The sequence below is a fragment of the Rhineura floridana genome, chromosome 2 (assembly GCF_030035675.1).
Source record: "Rhineura floridana isolate rRhiFlo1 chromosome 2, rRhiFlo1.hap2, whole genome shotgun sequence".
Lineage (NCBI taxonomy): Eukaryota > Metazoa > Chordata > Lepidosauria > Squamata > Rhineuridae > Rhineura > Rhineura floridana.
This window is the reverse complement of record NC_084481.1, coordinates 98,620,151-98,635,841: the sequence shown is the minus strand read 5'-3', so window position 1 is coordinate 98,635,841 and position 15,691 is coordinate 98,620,151. Positions and strand designations below refer to the sequence as shown.

At 43.4% G+C, this 15,691-nt stretch overlaps 1 protein-coding gene across 1 annotated transcript; it reads right to left on the bottom strand.

Moving 5' to 3' along the window:
- Nucleotides 1-200: 200 nt before the first annotated feature.
- On the bottom strand, nt 201-15,548 carry LOC133376853 (zona pellucida sperm-binding protein 3-like). Its single transcript, XM_061609718.1, has 9 exons — nt 15,413-15,548; nt 12,790-12,968; nt 9,812-9,924; nt 9,171-9,274; nt 5,918-6,089; nt 4,191-4,302; nt 3,206-3,389; nt 2,494-2,724; nt 201-531 (listed from the first exon to the last, which is right to left on the bottom strand). The coding sequence occupies exons 1-9, from the start codon at nt 15,480-15,482 to the stop codon at nt 266-268; spliced, it is 1,431 nt and encodes a 476-aa protein (XP_061465702.1). The 5' UTR covers nt 15,483-15,548; the 3' UTR covers nt 201-265.
- Nucleotides 15,549-15,691: the final 143 nt, after the last annotated feature.

Genomic DNA, 15,691 nt, shown 5'->3' with positions numbered 1-15,691 from the left:
ACTTGTTCAGCGTATGGAAACCTCTTAATGACTTCTAAAGCCAGAAGATTCTAAAGTCTTTCACAGACTCCAACCTTGGCAAAGTTTTTCTAGAGAGTTAATTTCAGCATCGACTGCCCTGCCCTCCTGTTTCCATTTCACAATTCTTCCCAGCTACATCAAATTTCTTCTCTGCAGTTTTTAAAAAATGCAACCCCATGTTTGTGTTTTGCACTGCCAATTATTTATTAAACAGCCAACACTTCAGATGGAAGCAGTTTGCCTGCTAGCTGCCAGCTACCAGCGCATCAGGTTGCTTGGAGGTAGCGCTGGGTTCTCCACAGGGAGCAGCATCTGACGAACCAATCGCTGCAGGGGCCATGGCAACAGCACCGGCCTCTGCCAAAGCTGCACGGACAGTCTCCATACGATATCCTCGGTGGGAGCGCTTGGTGGAGCAGTAACAGCCCAGCATTGACACAAATCCAATGAAGGCACAGGCAATTATTATGACCAGGGTGGCTGTGGAGAAGGGGAGATGGAGATAGAACCCTGTTAGGGAAAGAAGAAAAGGAGTGTCAAGAGTGGCAGTTCACAAAGAAGATACAGAGCTGGATGAATCATAGAATCATAGAGTTGGAAGGGGCCTTGTAGGCCATCGAGTCCAACCCCCTGCTCACAGCAGGAAATCCACAGCTAGAGCATCTCCCGCAGATAGCTGTCCAGCCTCTGCTTGAAGACATCCAGCGAAGGGGATCCCACCACCTCCCTAGGCAGTCGGGTCCATTGCTGAACTGCCCTTACTGTCAAGAAGTTCCTTCTAATGTCCAATCTGAATCTACGCTCCTGCAACTTAAAACCATTAGACCTAGTCCTACCATCTGGGGCAGCAGAGAACAAATCTGTACCCTCCTCTATGTGACAGCCCTTCAGGTACTCAAAGAGTGCAATCATGTCACCCCTCAGCCTTCTCTTCACCAGACTGAACATGCCAAGTTCCTTCAACCTTTCCTCATAAGACTTGTTCTCCATACCGGCTATCATCCTCGTCGCCCTCTTCTGATGGTTGAGCCTCACTTCAGCAGCAATCCTAAATTTCATAGCAACCCCAAGTAAAAATGTTCTAGGATTTTATGCAGCACATTTCATGCATCTGATGAAACAGACTGTTCCACAGTTAGTCTTGTCAGTCTAAGGCAGTGCTGTGATGAAAACTTCTCCTTGTGTTTTGACCATTCTCCATCAGTTAATAAGAGAAGTTTCATGTGAAAATTAGCAAGGAGAGAAAAATTAAGTGAAATTCTCATGAATGGGGGCAGTGATTTTTGGGAACTTCACTTTTGAGGTGGCTGAGGGAGTGTTTGAGGGTATCCTTTCATTTTGCAAATCATCTCACTAGTGGTGTGCACTCTACAGCCTAACCAGGTTAAAGCCCTATGGAAGACATTATGAGGTAACTCTCCCCATGGGCCTTTTTCAGATCAGGAAGCACAGCCATCTAGAAAAGCTACAGAGGTCTGGAGAAATGGTCACTATAAAAAAAGAACACACACTACCCTTTGCCAATTTGCAGTAAGGTAAACTCAGAATTCCACACCCACCAAAATTTGAAAGAAGTTGTCAAGTGCCCTGAGAAAGTGGCAGAAAAATGAAATCCTCTTTCACAGGGAAAGAAAACTTTTGAGAAAGTAGATGATAGATTTTGGGAGTACACTAGTCTAAGGTACCAAAGTCTACGCTAATAAATACTACTGTGTTCTAACTAGGGATGAGCAAGAATTCCGCTGAATTGAGATTTAGCACCAGATGGTCCACATATTCTCCATCTTTGCAGAGTGATCCTCTTTGCTCTGAATTTCAAAATATCAATATTTTGAAAGAAACTGTTGATAAATATTTTGGGGTGGAAAATCAGACTGGTAAAAGCAATGGATAACAGACAATGATTAACTTGATCGATACTGCCTGTTAGGTTAACGGAATGCTTTTGGAGTGGGCACTGGCCAGCGGATCCCATCCCCAGTTCTAATCACCACACCTTTGGAGTAGCCTTTGCAAATAAGCTGTCAGCAATTTAAACAGAGTTGAATTTAGCTGTGATTGATGTGCTACTTCTGTGTGAAAATTGGTTTCCCAATTATTGGCTACTGGTCGGAAAGAAAAGCCATCTTTTTAGCAAAAGCAGATGAATGTTATGCCGATGCTCAGGAATTCAAAATATTGGAGGTTTTGCTTGTTGGTAGCCTTACAAGACTTAGTTGATACCTCCCACCTTACAGTCCTATTTTTAGCATGCTGTAATCTATATACATGCATGTGTGTGTGTTTGGGAGGGGTCAGCACATGCATCATTTCTCCACCAAGGCCAGAGCCAAGAAGCCAAGCCAAGGATTCATCTTGCAATCCACCGAGGGTGGAGTGGTCCTTTTACAACCTCAGTCCTCCTGTCGATAAACCCTTCACCATCAAGTTTATCCCGCATTCCCACATGTAGGAGAGTTTTGGAGCTCTCACCAGATTCTTCGTTTACTCCCCCTCTCATGATAATATTCACCACCTGGTTTGGAGGTAACTCAGCAGCATGGGGAACCTTGGATAAAGCATAACTGGTCTCAGATGTGGTATAACTGGACACAACCGACATCAGTTCAACGGTGCTGGAGCCATTCAGCACGACAGAATTGTTCATCTGCTCTGCTTTCAGGGCAATGGGCCCAAGCTTGAGGTTGACTTCTCCAAACAGCTCTGCAAGGAAACAGCGCAAATTAGAGGCTCATGAATTCAGCTTTCAGACCTGTTCACCCTGTCATCTCATCGGTTATCCCACTTCTTTAACAATGTTTTCAGTCTTTTCCGTAAAGCTCTTCAATAAGAATGAACCAGCTAGGACAAGCCATTTTAACTCTACGCCAAATATTTGACATGGTTAGAAATGTTGGACCTAGAATTAAGGGGAGAAGAGCTACTGAAGCTACACAAGTTAAAGTTAAGTGGCTGCTTCTATTTGGGCGCCAAATTGAGTCAGTAGATCAAGGGATGCTCTTCAGATGTGGAGTACAACTCCCACCCATCCCTGACCATAGGCCATGCCGACTTGAGGATAATGGAAGATGGAGTCCAACAACATCTCTACAATAAGCAGTCATTCTGTTGAACCTTTTGATTAACAGGTACCTACACAGTCAATGACTACTCTACAAAGAATGTTTTAGGGAGAGAATTTTACCTTTCCTCTGCTGCTGTCTTCGCTTTCTCCTCCTGCTACCACATCCACTAGGAGAAGCACAACAAGAGCAATCCCCTCCTTCATGGGAACTCCAAGATGCAGTAGTGTGGTCATAGGAGCATGCCTTGTTGCGACGGTCAACAGAGCCAATAGGTACTGCCTTCAAGTGACATATGAGGTAGATCTATACAATCAAATTAGGTCACACATTAGGTTGTCACTCTGTTCCCAGCATCTGGATTAAGGGAGGACCTAGTGATAGATACTAATCTGATGCACACACAAGGACAGGTTCATTAGTCAACCCAGTGGTGATCAACATGGAGATTCAAAGCATCCCACCACTACAGCCTATAACATAACATAGGGGAATGCTTTGATTTGGATTCCTGCATTGAGCAGGGGGTTGGACTTGATGGCCTTATAGACCCCTTCCAACTATACTATTCTATGATTCTATAACAAGGAAGCATTTATCATTACTGACATGCCATTCAAGCCCCTGATGAGACATGGGCCCTCAGAGGATAAAAAGCTTAGAAGGCTAAGAGGAGGATGCCCTCATCACCTGAAAAATGGAAATGGACTGCCTTCAAGTCTATCGCAACTTATGGCAACCCTATGAATAGGGTTTTCATGGTAAGCAGTATTCAGAGGGGGTATACCACTGCCTTCCTCTAAGGCTGAGAGGCAGTGACTGGCCCAAGGTCACCCAGTGAGATTCATGGCTGTGTGGGGATTCGAACCCTGGTCTCCCAGGTCATAGTCCAATACTCTAATCACTATGCCACACTGGCTCTCTTCCTTATCACCTATGCAGATCTTTTTATGTGAGAAGGCATCTCATCCATATGGATGACATTAGATTTTTCCACATGCTTCTCATGTCCACTGTCCCCTAACAGCAGCTGACCATAAATCAAGCTAGTGTAGTATCAGCCTGGCATTTGAGGTTCAATTTCCATTTCTCCCCTCCCCCCTCAACCTGGTGATTGGAGGCCCCAATGAAGGCAAAGCTGTCCAGCTGGAGGCGGAGGATTCCACCCTCTTGTGTAGGAAGAAAATGGGAACTACCATGCTGCCCATCTACAAGGCACCTGCAAGACAGACAGAAACAGAGACAAATGATCTAATTTCCTTCATCATATTATTGCGATGAGTACCACACTTATTGCTTCATCTGGACTATAGATAGCAGCAGAGCTCGTCAATTCCTACACAAGTGAACTCCTGTTTCAAGAGGCATACAGTGTTTGCTGTGCAACAAAAGAGACAAGAGCAATTTGTACCAAGCTCTGAATCTAACTGAACATGATGGCACAATCTGTTTAGACATGGGTGATGATTTAACAGATATGAGCCCTGCCAGATGAGTGGTTTTTCCTTTTTGTTTTTTGCAAGTGTATTCTGCAACATGCCATTAATGCAACAATAGTGTATTAGTGGTAGATTTATACTGGACTGGCCACGCATCATACTGAAGGGGCAAACAGTATTGAAAGCGGGTTTGCATATAGGCACCCCACATTGTGAGCACAAGTCATCATGAACTCTCAATGCAAAGGACATCTAAAGGGGCTCTAAAAAGAGGGGAGGCTTAGAACCCCTTCCTCACCATCTCCCCTCACCAGTGGTGTAGTGGCAAATTGAGAAGTGCAGGGTCCCTTCATTATATCACAGCCACACACTTCCTTTTTTGCTGCTGGGTTGAGAATGAGATCTTTGTTAATGTCTTCTCCCACAACAACAGAAGTCTCTAGGAGCCAATCAGCATGAAAGGAGGCAGTGTTAGCTACTTTAAAGAGTCTTCTCACTGGCTAACTTACCTCCTTTCACTCCGATTGGCTCCAGTAAGCAAGAAAGGACAAGGAAGCATATTAGAAGACTCTTTCCAGTGACACACTCTGCTTTCATGCCAATTGGCTTGCAGGAGGCTGAAGACATAGAGACCCTGCTCCCAAAATGGTAAAGGGTCTAAGACCCCTCCAACACCCTGGACGACTACACCCCTGCCCCTCACCCCAGAAGTTCATTCTTTTGATCTGTGCCCATACAGGAGAAAAGCAGCTCAAGGAGGGAGGAGATTCAACACACTCTTCTACCAAGCACCAAATCCTGCCTATCCACCACTTTAGACAATGCATGTAGCTCCCCATGTTTCTAGAATGGGATGCATGCTGCCTTCACCTCTAATTAGACCCAGTAGACAATGAAAGGGGCATTGGGTCTAGCTTCCTACTCATTTCAGCTTAGAACAGCTTGCCATTCTATGGCTGCAATCCAGTACATGTCTACTCAGAAGTAAGCTCCATTAGGTTCAATGGTACTTACTCCCAGGTAAGAATGTATTGGATTGCAGCCTAAGCCACCAGCAGTTTAATGTTAGGTTTCTAAAATGGGTTAGTTATCCATCTCAAGTAAAAGGGCTTAGTGGAAGAGTAGGGAAAACATGGGCCCTCCTAATGTTGTCAGACAACAACACCCATCAATCCTTACCGTTGGCCATACTGCTTGGGGCTGATGGGAGCTGCTGTCTGACACTATCAGGAGGTCCACAGATTAGCTACCCCAGCTTAGTGGTATTTACACTCAAGTCCCAGTATCCAATGAACTTTGATGTTAAATGTGTCCACAGTGGTGGAACCATTTTTCAAGTTTTTAATCACTATTGCCATTTACTCATGTCTGTGCCTGCAAATTCCAGTCTCTCACCCATGGTTTGTGATGACCTCATATTTTACAGAGGACTCTGCATTTGGTCGGGCAACACACTCATCCATGTAGATCTTCAGTGGTACATGGCTCCCCTTCTTTACAGATGCTTGGATGTTGATTAGATCCCCAAGGAAGTAAGTCGGGTCAGACAAAGGTAGTGACCACATACCTGAGAAACAGAATATTAATAAAGAACCATCTACATATATGGCAGTATAAAAGAAGACACAAGCTTCACAACCATGACACCTCACCCCCATGCCTGCCTTTCTAGAATGCAGACACTTTTGCCATGCTACTACCCATATTATTTGGGAGGGTTTGGGGCTCTTTCTAAGTAAGCCCACCTCTTTCCGGTTGCTGCTCATTTGCTTCCCTTCTCTATGTGGATCCAATCCATCTAACTGCTCAAGTAGAACCTGATGCTACTTTTCCATACTCCTGACACTCCTAACTTGCTCAGAGGGAACAGGTGGAGAGGCCACATCAACCAGGTGCAGCAGGAGGGCTAGGATGCTTCACAGGATGGCAATGGGCCTCATCATGTGCCCTATGATGCCAGCCTTATTTCTTGATGTAGCCAGGATGAAGACAGTGGGTTTGAGAAATAGCTCTAGATCAGCAGCGTAGCTACAGACCATATCTGAGTGACAGCCATAGTGTTGGTGCAGTTTTACATAACTGAGTGAATGTACTTGGGGATTCTTGTTCTAGACTTTCCAATAGCAGCCAAGTCACGTTAATTATCTCCACGGCCATTTTGATAGCCTACTGGCTCTATAAACAAAGGCTGGAAACATAACAGTAGTTCCAAGAGCTGGAAGTGTTTTGAGGTCCTCCTGCATTTCTTTTGCCCAAGTGATCTCTGGTCAAACAAGTTTTTTAAGAGAGGCCTAATTAAGCCACCAGGCCTCTGGATTTGGCCCATTACACTGTTTTGGGTGAACCACACCCTGTTTCCTTGCACTTCATGTCATACAACGCCAGGTGTGGGAAGCTCAGGCCATGGCTCCAAAGAAAGAATCAGGAGTACACTCAAAAGTGCACTTGCAATTTTTCCTTTGGAGTTGTGCCTTGCAAACGCCCAATATCCTATAACAGACGTCATAGGATACCAGGTTAATGACAGGTGAGCAGGGCTCTGCCCACCTGTCAGAGTGGCCTGTGGATGGTTCACCAGTTTTGAATCCAGTCCTCCAGCCAAAAGTAGTTCCCCATCCCTGCCCATCACACCTCCCCATTCATCAGATCCATCATTTAATTAGGGGGGAAGGGGTGATAATCCTCTCCTCAGCTGATCTGTGCTGATCAGCTGGGAAAGGGCTATGTGCCTCTGAACTGGCCACACGCACCACTGGCATGTAGCTCCCACAGGATTAGCCAAGCATGAATGCAGCCCCTGAGCCAAACAAGATCAGCCACTCCTGTTTTAAAAGCTTTCAAAAATCCGCTTGCTAGAAGGACAGAAGGAACACATACACATCCAAAGCAAACAACCCTCGTTCTATTCCCTAAATAAAATATTGTGGCTCATCTCCAGCCAGTGTTTAATCAAGATGGGCAACTCCCAGGTTTACTCATTACAGCTTTCTATAAATGGAACACACTGACTGACTGAGAAAAAAATAAAAGGAAGATGGAAGCAATACACTGAAGAGATGCAAGGATGACAGATTCATTCAAGGACGAACCATATGATGAAGAACCAGAACTTTTAAAGTGTAAGGTGGAAGCTGCTCTTAAAATACCTGGAAGAAACAGATCACCAGGAATAGATAGCATACTAATAGAGTTGCTACAAGTTACTGAGATTAATCTATCCAAATTTTGAATAAAATTTGACAACAAATATGGAAAATAAAACAATGGCCCACAGACTGGAAGTGTTCAATATACATCCCAATTCCAAAGAAAGAGGATCCCAGGGAATGCAGCAATTAGTGAACTATTGCCTCATCTCATGCAAGTAAAGTAATGCTCAAGATTCTACAACAAAGGCTCTTACCATACATGGAGCGAGAAATGCCAAATGCCCAAGCTGGATTTCGAAAGGGAAGAGGCACCAGAAATCATATCGCAAACACACTTTGGATAATGGAAAGGAACAAGGAATTTCAGAAGAAAATCAGCCTGTGGTTTATAAGTTACAGCAATAGATCACAAAAAAATTATGGAATACTTTAAAAGAAATGGGGGTGCCACAGCATCTGATTGTCCTGATGTGCACCTATACTCTGAACAAGAGGCTACTGTCAGGACAGAATATGGAGGAACCGACTGGTTCCCCATCAGAAAGGGTGTGAGACAGGTGTGTATTTTATCATCCTATTTATTTAATCTACATGCAAAACTTCATATGGAAAGCGGGATAGGACCAAGATGAAGGAGGTGTGAAAATTGGAGGGAGAAACATTAATAATTTAAGACATGCAGATGATACCATACTATTAGCAGAAACCAGTAATGATCTGAAACAAATACTGATGAAAGTTAAAGAGGAAAGCACAAAAGCAGGACTACAACTGGACGTCAAACAGACTAAAGCAATGACAACAGAAGATTTATGTAACTTTACAGTTGACAGTGAGGACATTGAACTTGTCAAGGTTTATCATTACCTTGGCACAGTCATTAACCAAACTGGAGACATTAGTCAAGAAATCAGAAGGCGGCTAGGACTGGGGGGGGGGAGCTATGAGAGAATTAGAAAAGGTCCTCAAATGCAAGGATGCATCACTGAACACCAATGTCAGGATCATTCAGACCATGGTATTTCCGATCTCTATGTATGGATGTGGAAGCTGGACAGTGAAAAAAGTGGATAAGAGAAGAATCAACTCATTTGAAATGTGGTGTTGGAGCTTTGCAGATAACATGGACTGGGAAAAAGACAAATAATTGGGTGTTAGAACAAATTAAACCAGAACTATCACTAGAAGCTAAAATGATGAAACTGAGGTTATCATACTTTGAACACATAATGAGAAGACCAGGTTCACTAGAAAAGACCATAATGCTGGGAAAAACAGAAGGGAGTAGAAAAAGAGGAAGACCAAACAAGAGATGGATTGATTCCATAAAGGAAGCCACAGAGCTGAACTTACAAGATCTGAACAGGGTGGTTTATAGCAAATGCTAATGGAGGTTGCCGATTCATAAGGTCGCCATAAGTCATAATCGACTTGAAGGCACATAACACACACACATACATGGAAAGAGGCTTGTAAGTCAGCTGATTAAGCATACTCACTGTCGTAGACTTCAAGGACAAACTCCAGGTGCTGTCTTTCCATCACAGTGGAAGTGAAAGGGATCCAAGTGGGCTGGAGTCCAAGAGAGGACACATTCCAGGACCTAGAAGAGAGACCAGGCTTCATTTATTCATATCTTCTACAGCTTAGAAGACTTAATCATCTTCTCATGGGACAGATCTTACACACTTTTCTTTTGCATGCTATCATCCCTGTACATCATCAAGGTACCCTGACCTATGGCATGATGTTTTAGCAGCTGCAGGCTAAATTGCCAGACTTTGCTAAGGATTAAACCTCTGGATTCAGGGACACCAAGAATTCCTCATCATCTGCTTGAGATCATTTATCTATTAAAACTTGGAGTTGGAAGTACTTCCTACAATGACAGGTGCACATGAGTGCAAGAACAGTGTTCCATAGTAGACCAAGCCTCTGGCAGCTATCCCACGCCAAGGTATGAACTGCCATATCTGTAGCTTTGTGGGCTGCCTTGAACATGACCAATGGGAGAAGCCAGATTTACACATTTCTTGAAGGGGGCCAGTTATAAGCAAAAGCATCACCTTCTTTTCTTATTGCAATGGGGTAGTTCAGCATCTCTCACTAGCACAGCACTTCTTTCAGAACCTGGACTTGCCTTGGGTAGAAACAATCAATGGGATGAGAGAAGCGACTGGTCCGGATAACACCATTTGCAGTTGAAGGTACATAGTGGAGAATGTTTCTATAATGGATGCTCTTTGGAAGAAGCTAGGAGCCAGATAAACGTTTAGTTAGTCTTCAGAATTTTTTACAAGATGGTGAAAAGATGTAGCATTTCAAGAAAACCAAGGTGTTTTAGTATATATAAGCTTCCAATTTTCTTGCCACCTGTTTGCTCAACAGAAGTCAAAGCTATGCAGATTAGAGACAAGTTCAAACTCCCTACAATTCACTCAAGTTGTGCTCTTCTCCATCAAGGATCCTCTCAAAATCTCACAATATGATCAGGTGGGAAAGTGAGCAGGAGGGTTCCCATGGTGTCCTATACACTCATACCACCACAACCCAGTCTCGGTAATCAAACTTTGTATTTTGCCACCGATTCCTCAAGCAGGAATGCAAGGTAAATCTTTGCAAAACAAGTTTCTGTTAGGAAAAAAAGCAGAGAAAACTTACTGTGCCTTTGTAAAAAGAACCCATTTGCCAGGTTATGACTGAAATAATGATCAGGGCACAGTGCTCAGGAGCAGTGATCAACTTGGGCCTCATATCAAGTGGCTTCCAGTCAGAACATTCAGATTTGTATAGAATTGCAGTTCAGAAACATAACCAGCTATATATTTTAGTTGTTTGCTATGCATTTGGACACCTCTTAAGGTATTGTAACCAGGTTTTGCAGAATGATTCCTAGAGATCAAAAAGCAAGTTTTCATCTATTTTGGGGACAGGGCCATATCTCAGTACCAGAGCATCTACTTTTCATGCAGAAGGTCCCAGGTTCAATCCTGGCATCTCCAGGTAGGGTTTGGGAGTGTCCCCTGTTTTAAACCCTGGAAAGCCGCTGCTAGTCAGTGTAGGCAATACTGAGCTACATGGATCAGTAGTCTGACTCAGTATAAGGCAGCTTCCTATGTTCTTATGTCCTGTGTTTCTCCGATGTCAAATTAGCAGCAGCAGGTCCTGCAGAACAACCTAAGTGGCTCCTTTTATGTGGAAGGGCTGGAGCTCGGCAGTAGAACATCTGCCTTGTTTGCAGAAAGGCCCAAGTTCAATGCCCGGCATCTCTAGGTAGGGCTGGGAGGAAGCCATGCCTGAAACCCTGGAGAGCTGCTGCCAGTCAGTGTAGATAACATTGAGCTAGATGGACTGATGGTCTGACTAGGCATACGGCAGCTTCCTATGTTTGGATACCATTTTAAATCAAGACTGAACCTTTCCACATCTACAATAAATTTATGGTTTCCTTCTTAGAATTTCCAAGCAATGCTGGATACAAGGCTGATAGTACTTTATACATCTTACTTCACAATTATTTTACAGCCTCTTAAATCTAAGATTACTGGAAATGTTAATTTCAGCAAACAAGTTTGGATTTTGGCAGCTGAATGAGTTCAGTATGCCCAAGAGCATCCTTCAGAATGTCCATCTAAGGTAGCTTCCAGATGGCCCGTTTCTTGAGCATTCACTCCACTTTATTTGCACAAAGTTTGTAGGGAGGTTATATGACATTAGCAATTAATTGAGCATTCATTCCCATTTGTTTGCAGGGAAACTATATGATGTTGCATCAAGCAACTGTATCCCACACTTTCTAGTGGACTTTCCCATCACTTCCCTTACCACAGAGCCTACTGTAACGGTGCAACCTGAGTTTGCAGAGTTGGGATGTGATTTAAATCCCACACTCAAAATGGTAACAGTCTGGAAGCAGTTTAAGCATGCTTCTAAACTAGGCATTTAGTGTGGAATTATCATACTTTACTAACTTTTTACAGGGCATCCACACAACGCCATGATCTAACCTTTGTCATCTTGCGCTTTTCTTGTGGGTCTTCTGCCTTTTCTTAGGCCACAGCAAGTTCAACCATTTTCAGAAGAATAGAAGAGGAATGCAATCTCTATAGGCTCTCTAATACTACTCTTCTGGAAACTGTAGTTTGTTAACAGGGTTGGGGACTGTAGCCCTGAGAGGGGTCTCCTAACAACTCTTGGCACCCTAACAAACCACAGTTTCCAGGATTCTTAGGGGTAAGTCATGACTGTTCAAAGTGGTATGTTTTATGTGTGTGGTGTGGATGTGACCCTAGAAGTCACTCAAGAAATTTAGACTTATCACTTACATAGGTGAAGTTAGAATCTGGGTGCAACCGTGTAACTTTAGGGTAGGGGGTGGGGAAGAAAAATGATTCAGATCACATTTAAAGGCAACTATCAAATTCACATTTTCCAAAACAATGAGAACCAAAGCACAGGCATCCTTTGAAATTCACAGTTATCGGAATTTTGCAATGCAGTTCTCCAACCAACGTTTACAAAAATGCATATATTAGACGTAAATGTGCATAAAATCAATATATTAGTGAAGGGAACATACAAATACGTATTATATTAGGATAAATTACTTGCAAAAATGTGTACATTAGTCAAAGCTGCACACAAAAATGTGTTTCTTAGAAGAAATTTGCATCAAAACAATGAATTTCCACAAGGATTAAAAAAAGTCACAAATTGCAGCAAAAATCTAGAGAATGAATTTATGATTGGAAAGATGAGAAACTGAGTGAGCTGAAGTTCACATATCCTTCTATCCCCAGTTCAGAGAAACCTACAAGTCAGGCAGAATAGAAGAGCTGGTAGATTATTTGAATAGCAAACTTGTTGGCCCCCATTCAGTTTTGTAAATGAACAAATGATGACCCAAGTCTCAAGTTGTTCACTGCACTTAATTCCAATCTGTTAAGTGAAATACATGCAACACTTGCCTTTGCCTCTCTATTTTTTGATGAAAGCCCCTATATAATCCAGACAATTCATGAAGGTTCATAGTAATACCATTTCATAGAATCCTAGATTTGGAAAAGATCTTGGAGATCATCTAGTCCAACCCCTTGCTTCCATGCAGGATTTCCTTACTTTTCTGATGGCTCCACATGCAGAGAGAGGGTATTCCAGCTGTAGTGTATTCAGGTGTACAGCAGTCACAGAACAGCCAGATCCCAGAGTCAGCTCATTGGCACCAACAGCCACACCCACCCCGAAGAGATCCACTGGGACTGTAATCAAGAGGTGGGAGCTACCACATGACACAGACACTGCAGAAGACAAAGGAATGGGTCAGCCAGTAGCAACATTTAGCAAACACCAACATACATACAGTAAAGAGTAGTGAATCTGATGAACTGAGCCAATATGCTATTGTGAAGATAAGGCAGATAACAGCCTTACTGGATCAGACCAAAGGCCCATCTAGTCCAACATATCATTTCCCACAGTGGCTAATGAGATGCCTATGGGAAGCCCAGAATTAGGGCAGGAGGGCAAAACCAGCACAGTCCAGGACCTCTCAGTCCAGCCCCCCCCCCCATTGACCACCCAGAGAGAATGGCAGATGGAGGAAGCAGCAAACAGGCCTAACATCAGCACCTAGACTAGCACAGCTGTACCTGAGCCCACTAGGGCCAATGCTGCTGCAGCATCCTTCCTTTCTTAATGTAAAGAATGTATAGTTAAGGGGCAGCCAGCCAGGACTGTACATGTTACAGATACTTATTTTTAAGTAAAAATAACAAAATGAGCAAAACAAAATAGTTCTTAATCCCAAGTAAATGTGGTCAGCACCAGGGCAGCAAAAGTAAACTCCATTTTATTTGTGTGGTCCTGATGGTGCTGTGATTAGAGTTTCAGCTTAAAATACTAAAGTACCCACTCTAGAAGAATTTCTCTTTTTTTAAATTGAGTTGGCAAACTTTGCTTTTTCCTCCAATGTAAAGAACGGAGGGAGTTGTAAAGCATGAAATGGCAGGGAAGAGGGAGTGTGCTTCACAATTAAAGTAGTATACACTGCCATATAAAGACACCCTCCTTCCCCGGTAAGATCAGGATCCAAACTTAGCTAGCTGCACCACTGAAGGGCAAAGCCCTCTCCCGCTGTTGCTCCCCAGTGACTAGTAATTCAGAAGCATACTGCTTTTCAACCTGAAGGTTCATTCTCCTAATGCTGTGCCTTAAATTGCAACAATATCCAAACAGAAGTGACAGTCGGCCACACATTCCAACAGTAAGAGAACAGCAGTAATGGTTATGCAAATATGTTTTGGGAGCGGGGCCCATATGTCTCCAGCATGCTATGAGCCATTCATGAAAGGGAAGTGTGTTGGCCACTAAGAAGACTCCCTTTCATGTTTATTAACTCCTAGGGATGTCTGCTGTGAGGAAGGCATTAACAAGGACCTCATTCTCAACAGAAAAAGAAAGGAAAAGATGGGAAGAGGTGTGGTTGTGATTATTACAAAGGGACCCTGCACTTCTGCATTTGCCACTACACTACTGCTACTGTACAAAGGTAAAATTCATATTCAGTGTTCTGCCCACTTTTGGTTCTGGTCCTGCCCACCACTAGCACTCGGCTTCCAGAAGGTTGCCTGGAAGGGAATGTGGCCCTCGGGCTGAAAAAGGTTCTGCACCCCTGAACTAGAAGATCACAAACTCATATTTTTTGATGATTCAAAAGCTTGTTCATTCCTTTTGTTGGCATGTTACTTAATATTACCCTATAGTGATCATTGGGGATTTTCCTGGTGGACCAACATGAGTACCTATAATATGTGGATGTTTTGGAGAATGCCACTTTTAGCCACCCAAGAGAAATATCCTGGAAGTGGAGCTACTACCTGCCCCCTGAAGGTAGACTTTGAGGGGGATTACATGCCTTCCATCCAATAGGCGATTGGGGCCACTAGCCCAGTCCAATTTCATTAAACTGCCCACTCCTATGCAGGTTTACTGAGAGAGTAAGCCCTATGGAGATAATGGTGCTTCCTCCCTAGTGTGCATTGCAGCCAAAGACTACAAAATGCTCCTGGTACCCCATACAATTGCCTTTGGTCATTCCCATTGTGGGAGGTTTTCTGTCTCCTCCCCCCCCCTCCACTTCAGTTTGGCTGAAGAGGAGTTCTGGAAAATTCAAATGCTTCCTCACCACTTTGACATTTTAATTAGTCCTAGTAAACACAGCCAGCTACTGTGTTCCCTCCCAGGAAGTTGCCAAGCTCTCTCTACATAGATCAATCAATACAGACCAGTATTAGGGAGTTTCACAGTAAAGGTTAGCCATCACTCACTGCCTAAAATAGCTTTGCGATAACCTTATGCCCAGAGAGCCAGTGTGATGTGGTGGTTAAGGTGTTGGACTATGACCTGGGAGACCAGGGTTCAAATCCCCACATAGCCATGAAGCTCACTGGGTGACCCTGGGCCAGTCAATGCTTTTCAGCCTCAAGAAAACCCTATTCATAGGGTCACCATAAGTTGGAATTGACTTGAAGACAGTACATTTACATTTTTTAACCTTATGCCCTAACTGGTTTCATAATAGGGGAAGTTTTCTCCAAGAACATAAAGCATGTGAAATAAAGACAAAGTCAGTACCTATTAAAACCAGTCCCTAGAGAATTAGCATAAAAAACAGTTTCATCAGCTGTTTGTTAACCCTTCCACACTGGGATACTTCAACTGCCCTTCTTCTCCTAACATTTACCTGAGGTATTTTGAGCAGAAACAGCAGCAACTACAAGAAATAAAGCCCACAGCCTGAGGTGGTTCTCCATCACTCACAGCTACAAGATTCAGCCAAATAGGACACCAAGTACCATTCTCTCTCATTGGCTTCATTTATAACTCATGCATTGCTCAGGTGACTCCACATTCTCCAATGAAACCATATCATTTGTGGTTCTGTTTCCTATCCTAAATAGGGCAGCCATTTCCTAGTTATTTATTCTGATGTAACTCTATATATATGAGAGGAGTTATTTTA

Bases quoted from the DNA above. Each gene is read 5' to 3' on its own strand.
- LOC133376853 (XM_061609718.1), bottom strand. From the start codon at position 15,482: ATGGAGAACCACCTCAGGCTGTGGGCTTTATTTCTTGTAGTTGCTGCT. The intron at 6,090-9,170 runs GTGAGTATGCTT...TCTGTTTCTCAG, and splicing joins TGTCCTTGAAGTCTACGACA to GTATGTGGTCACTACCTTTG. The intron at 2,725-3,205 runs GTAAAATTCTCT...GTTTCCTTGCAG, and splicing joins AAGACAGCAGCAGAGGAAAG to AGCTGTTTGGAGAAGTCAAC.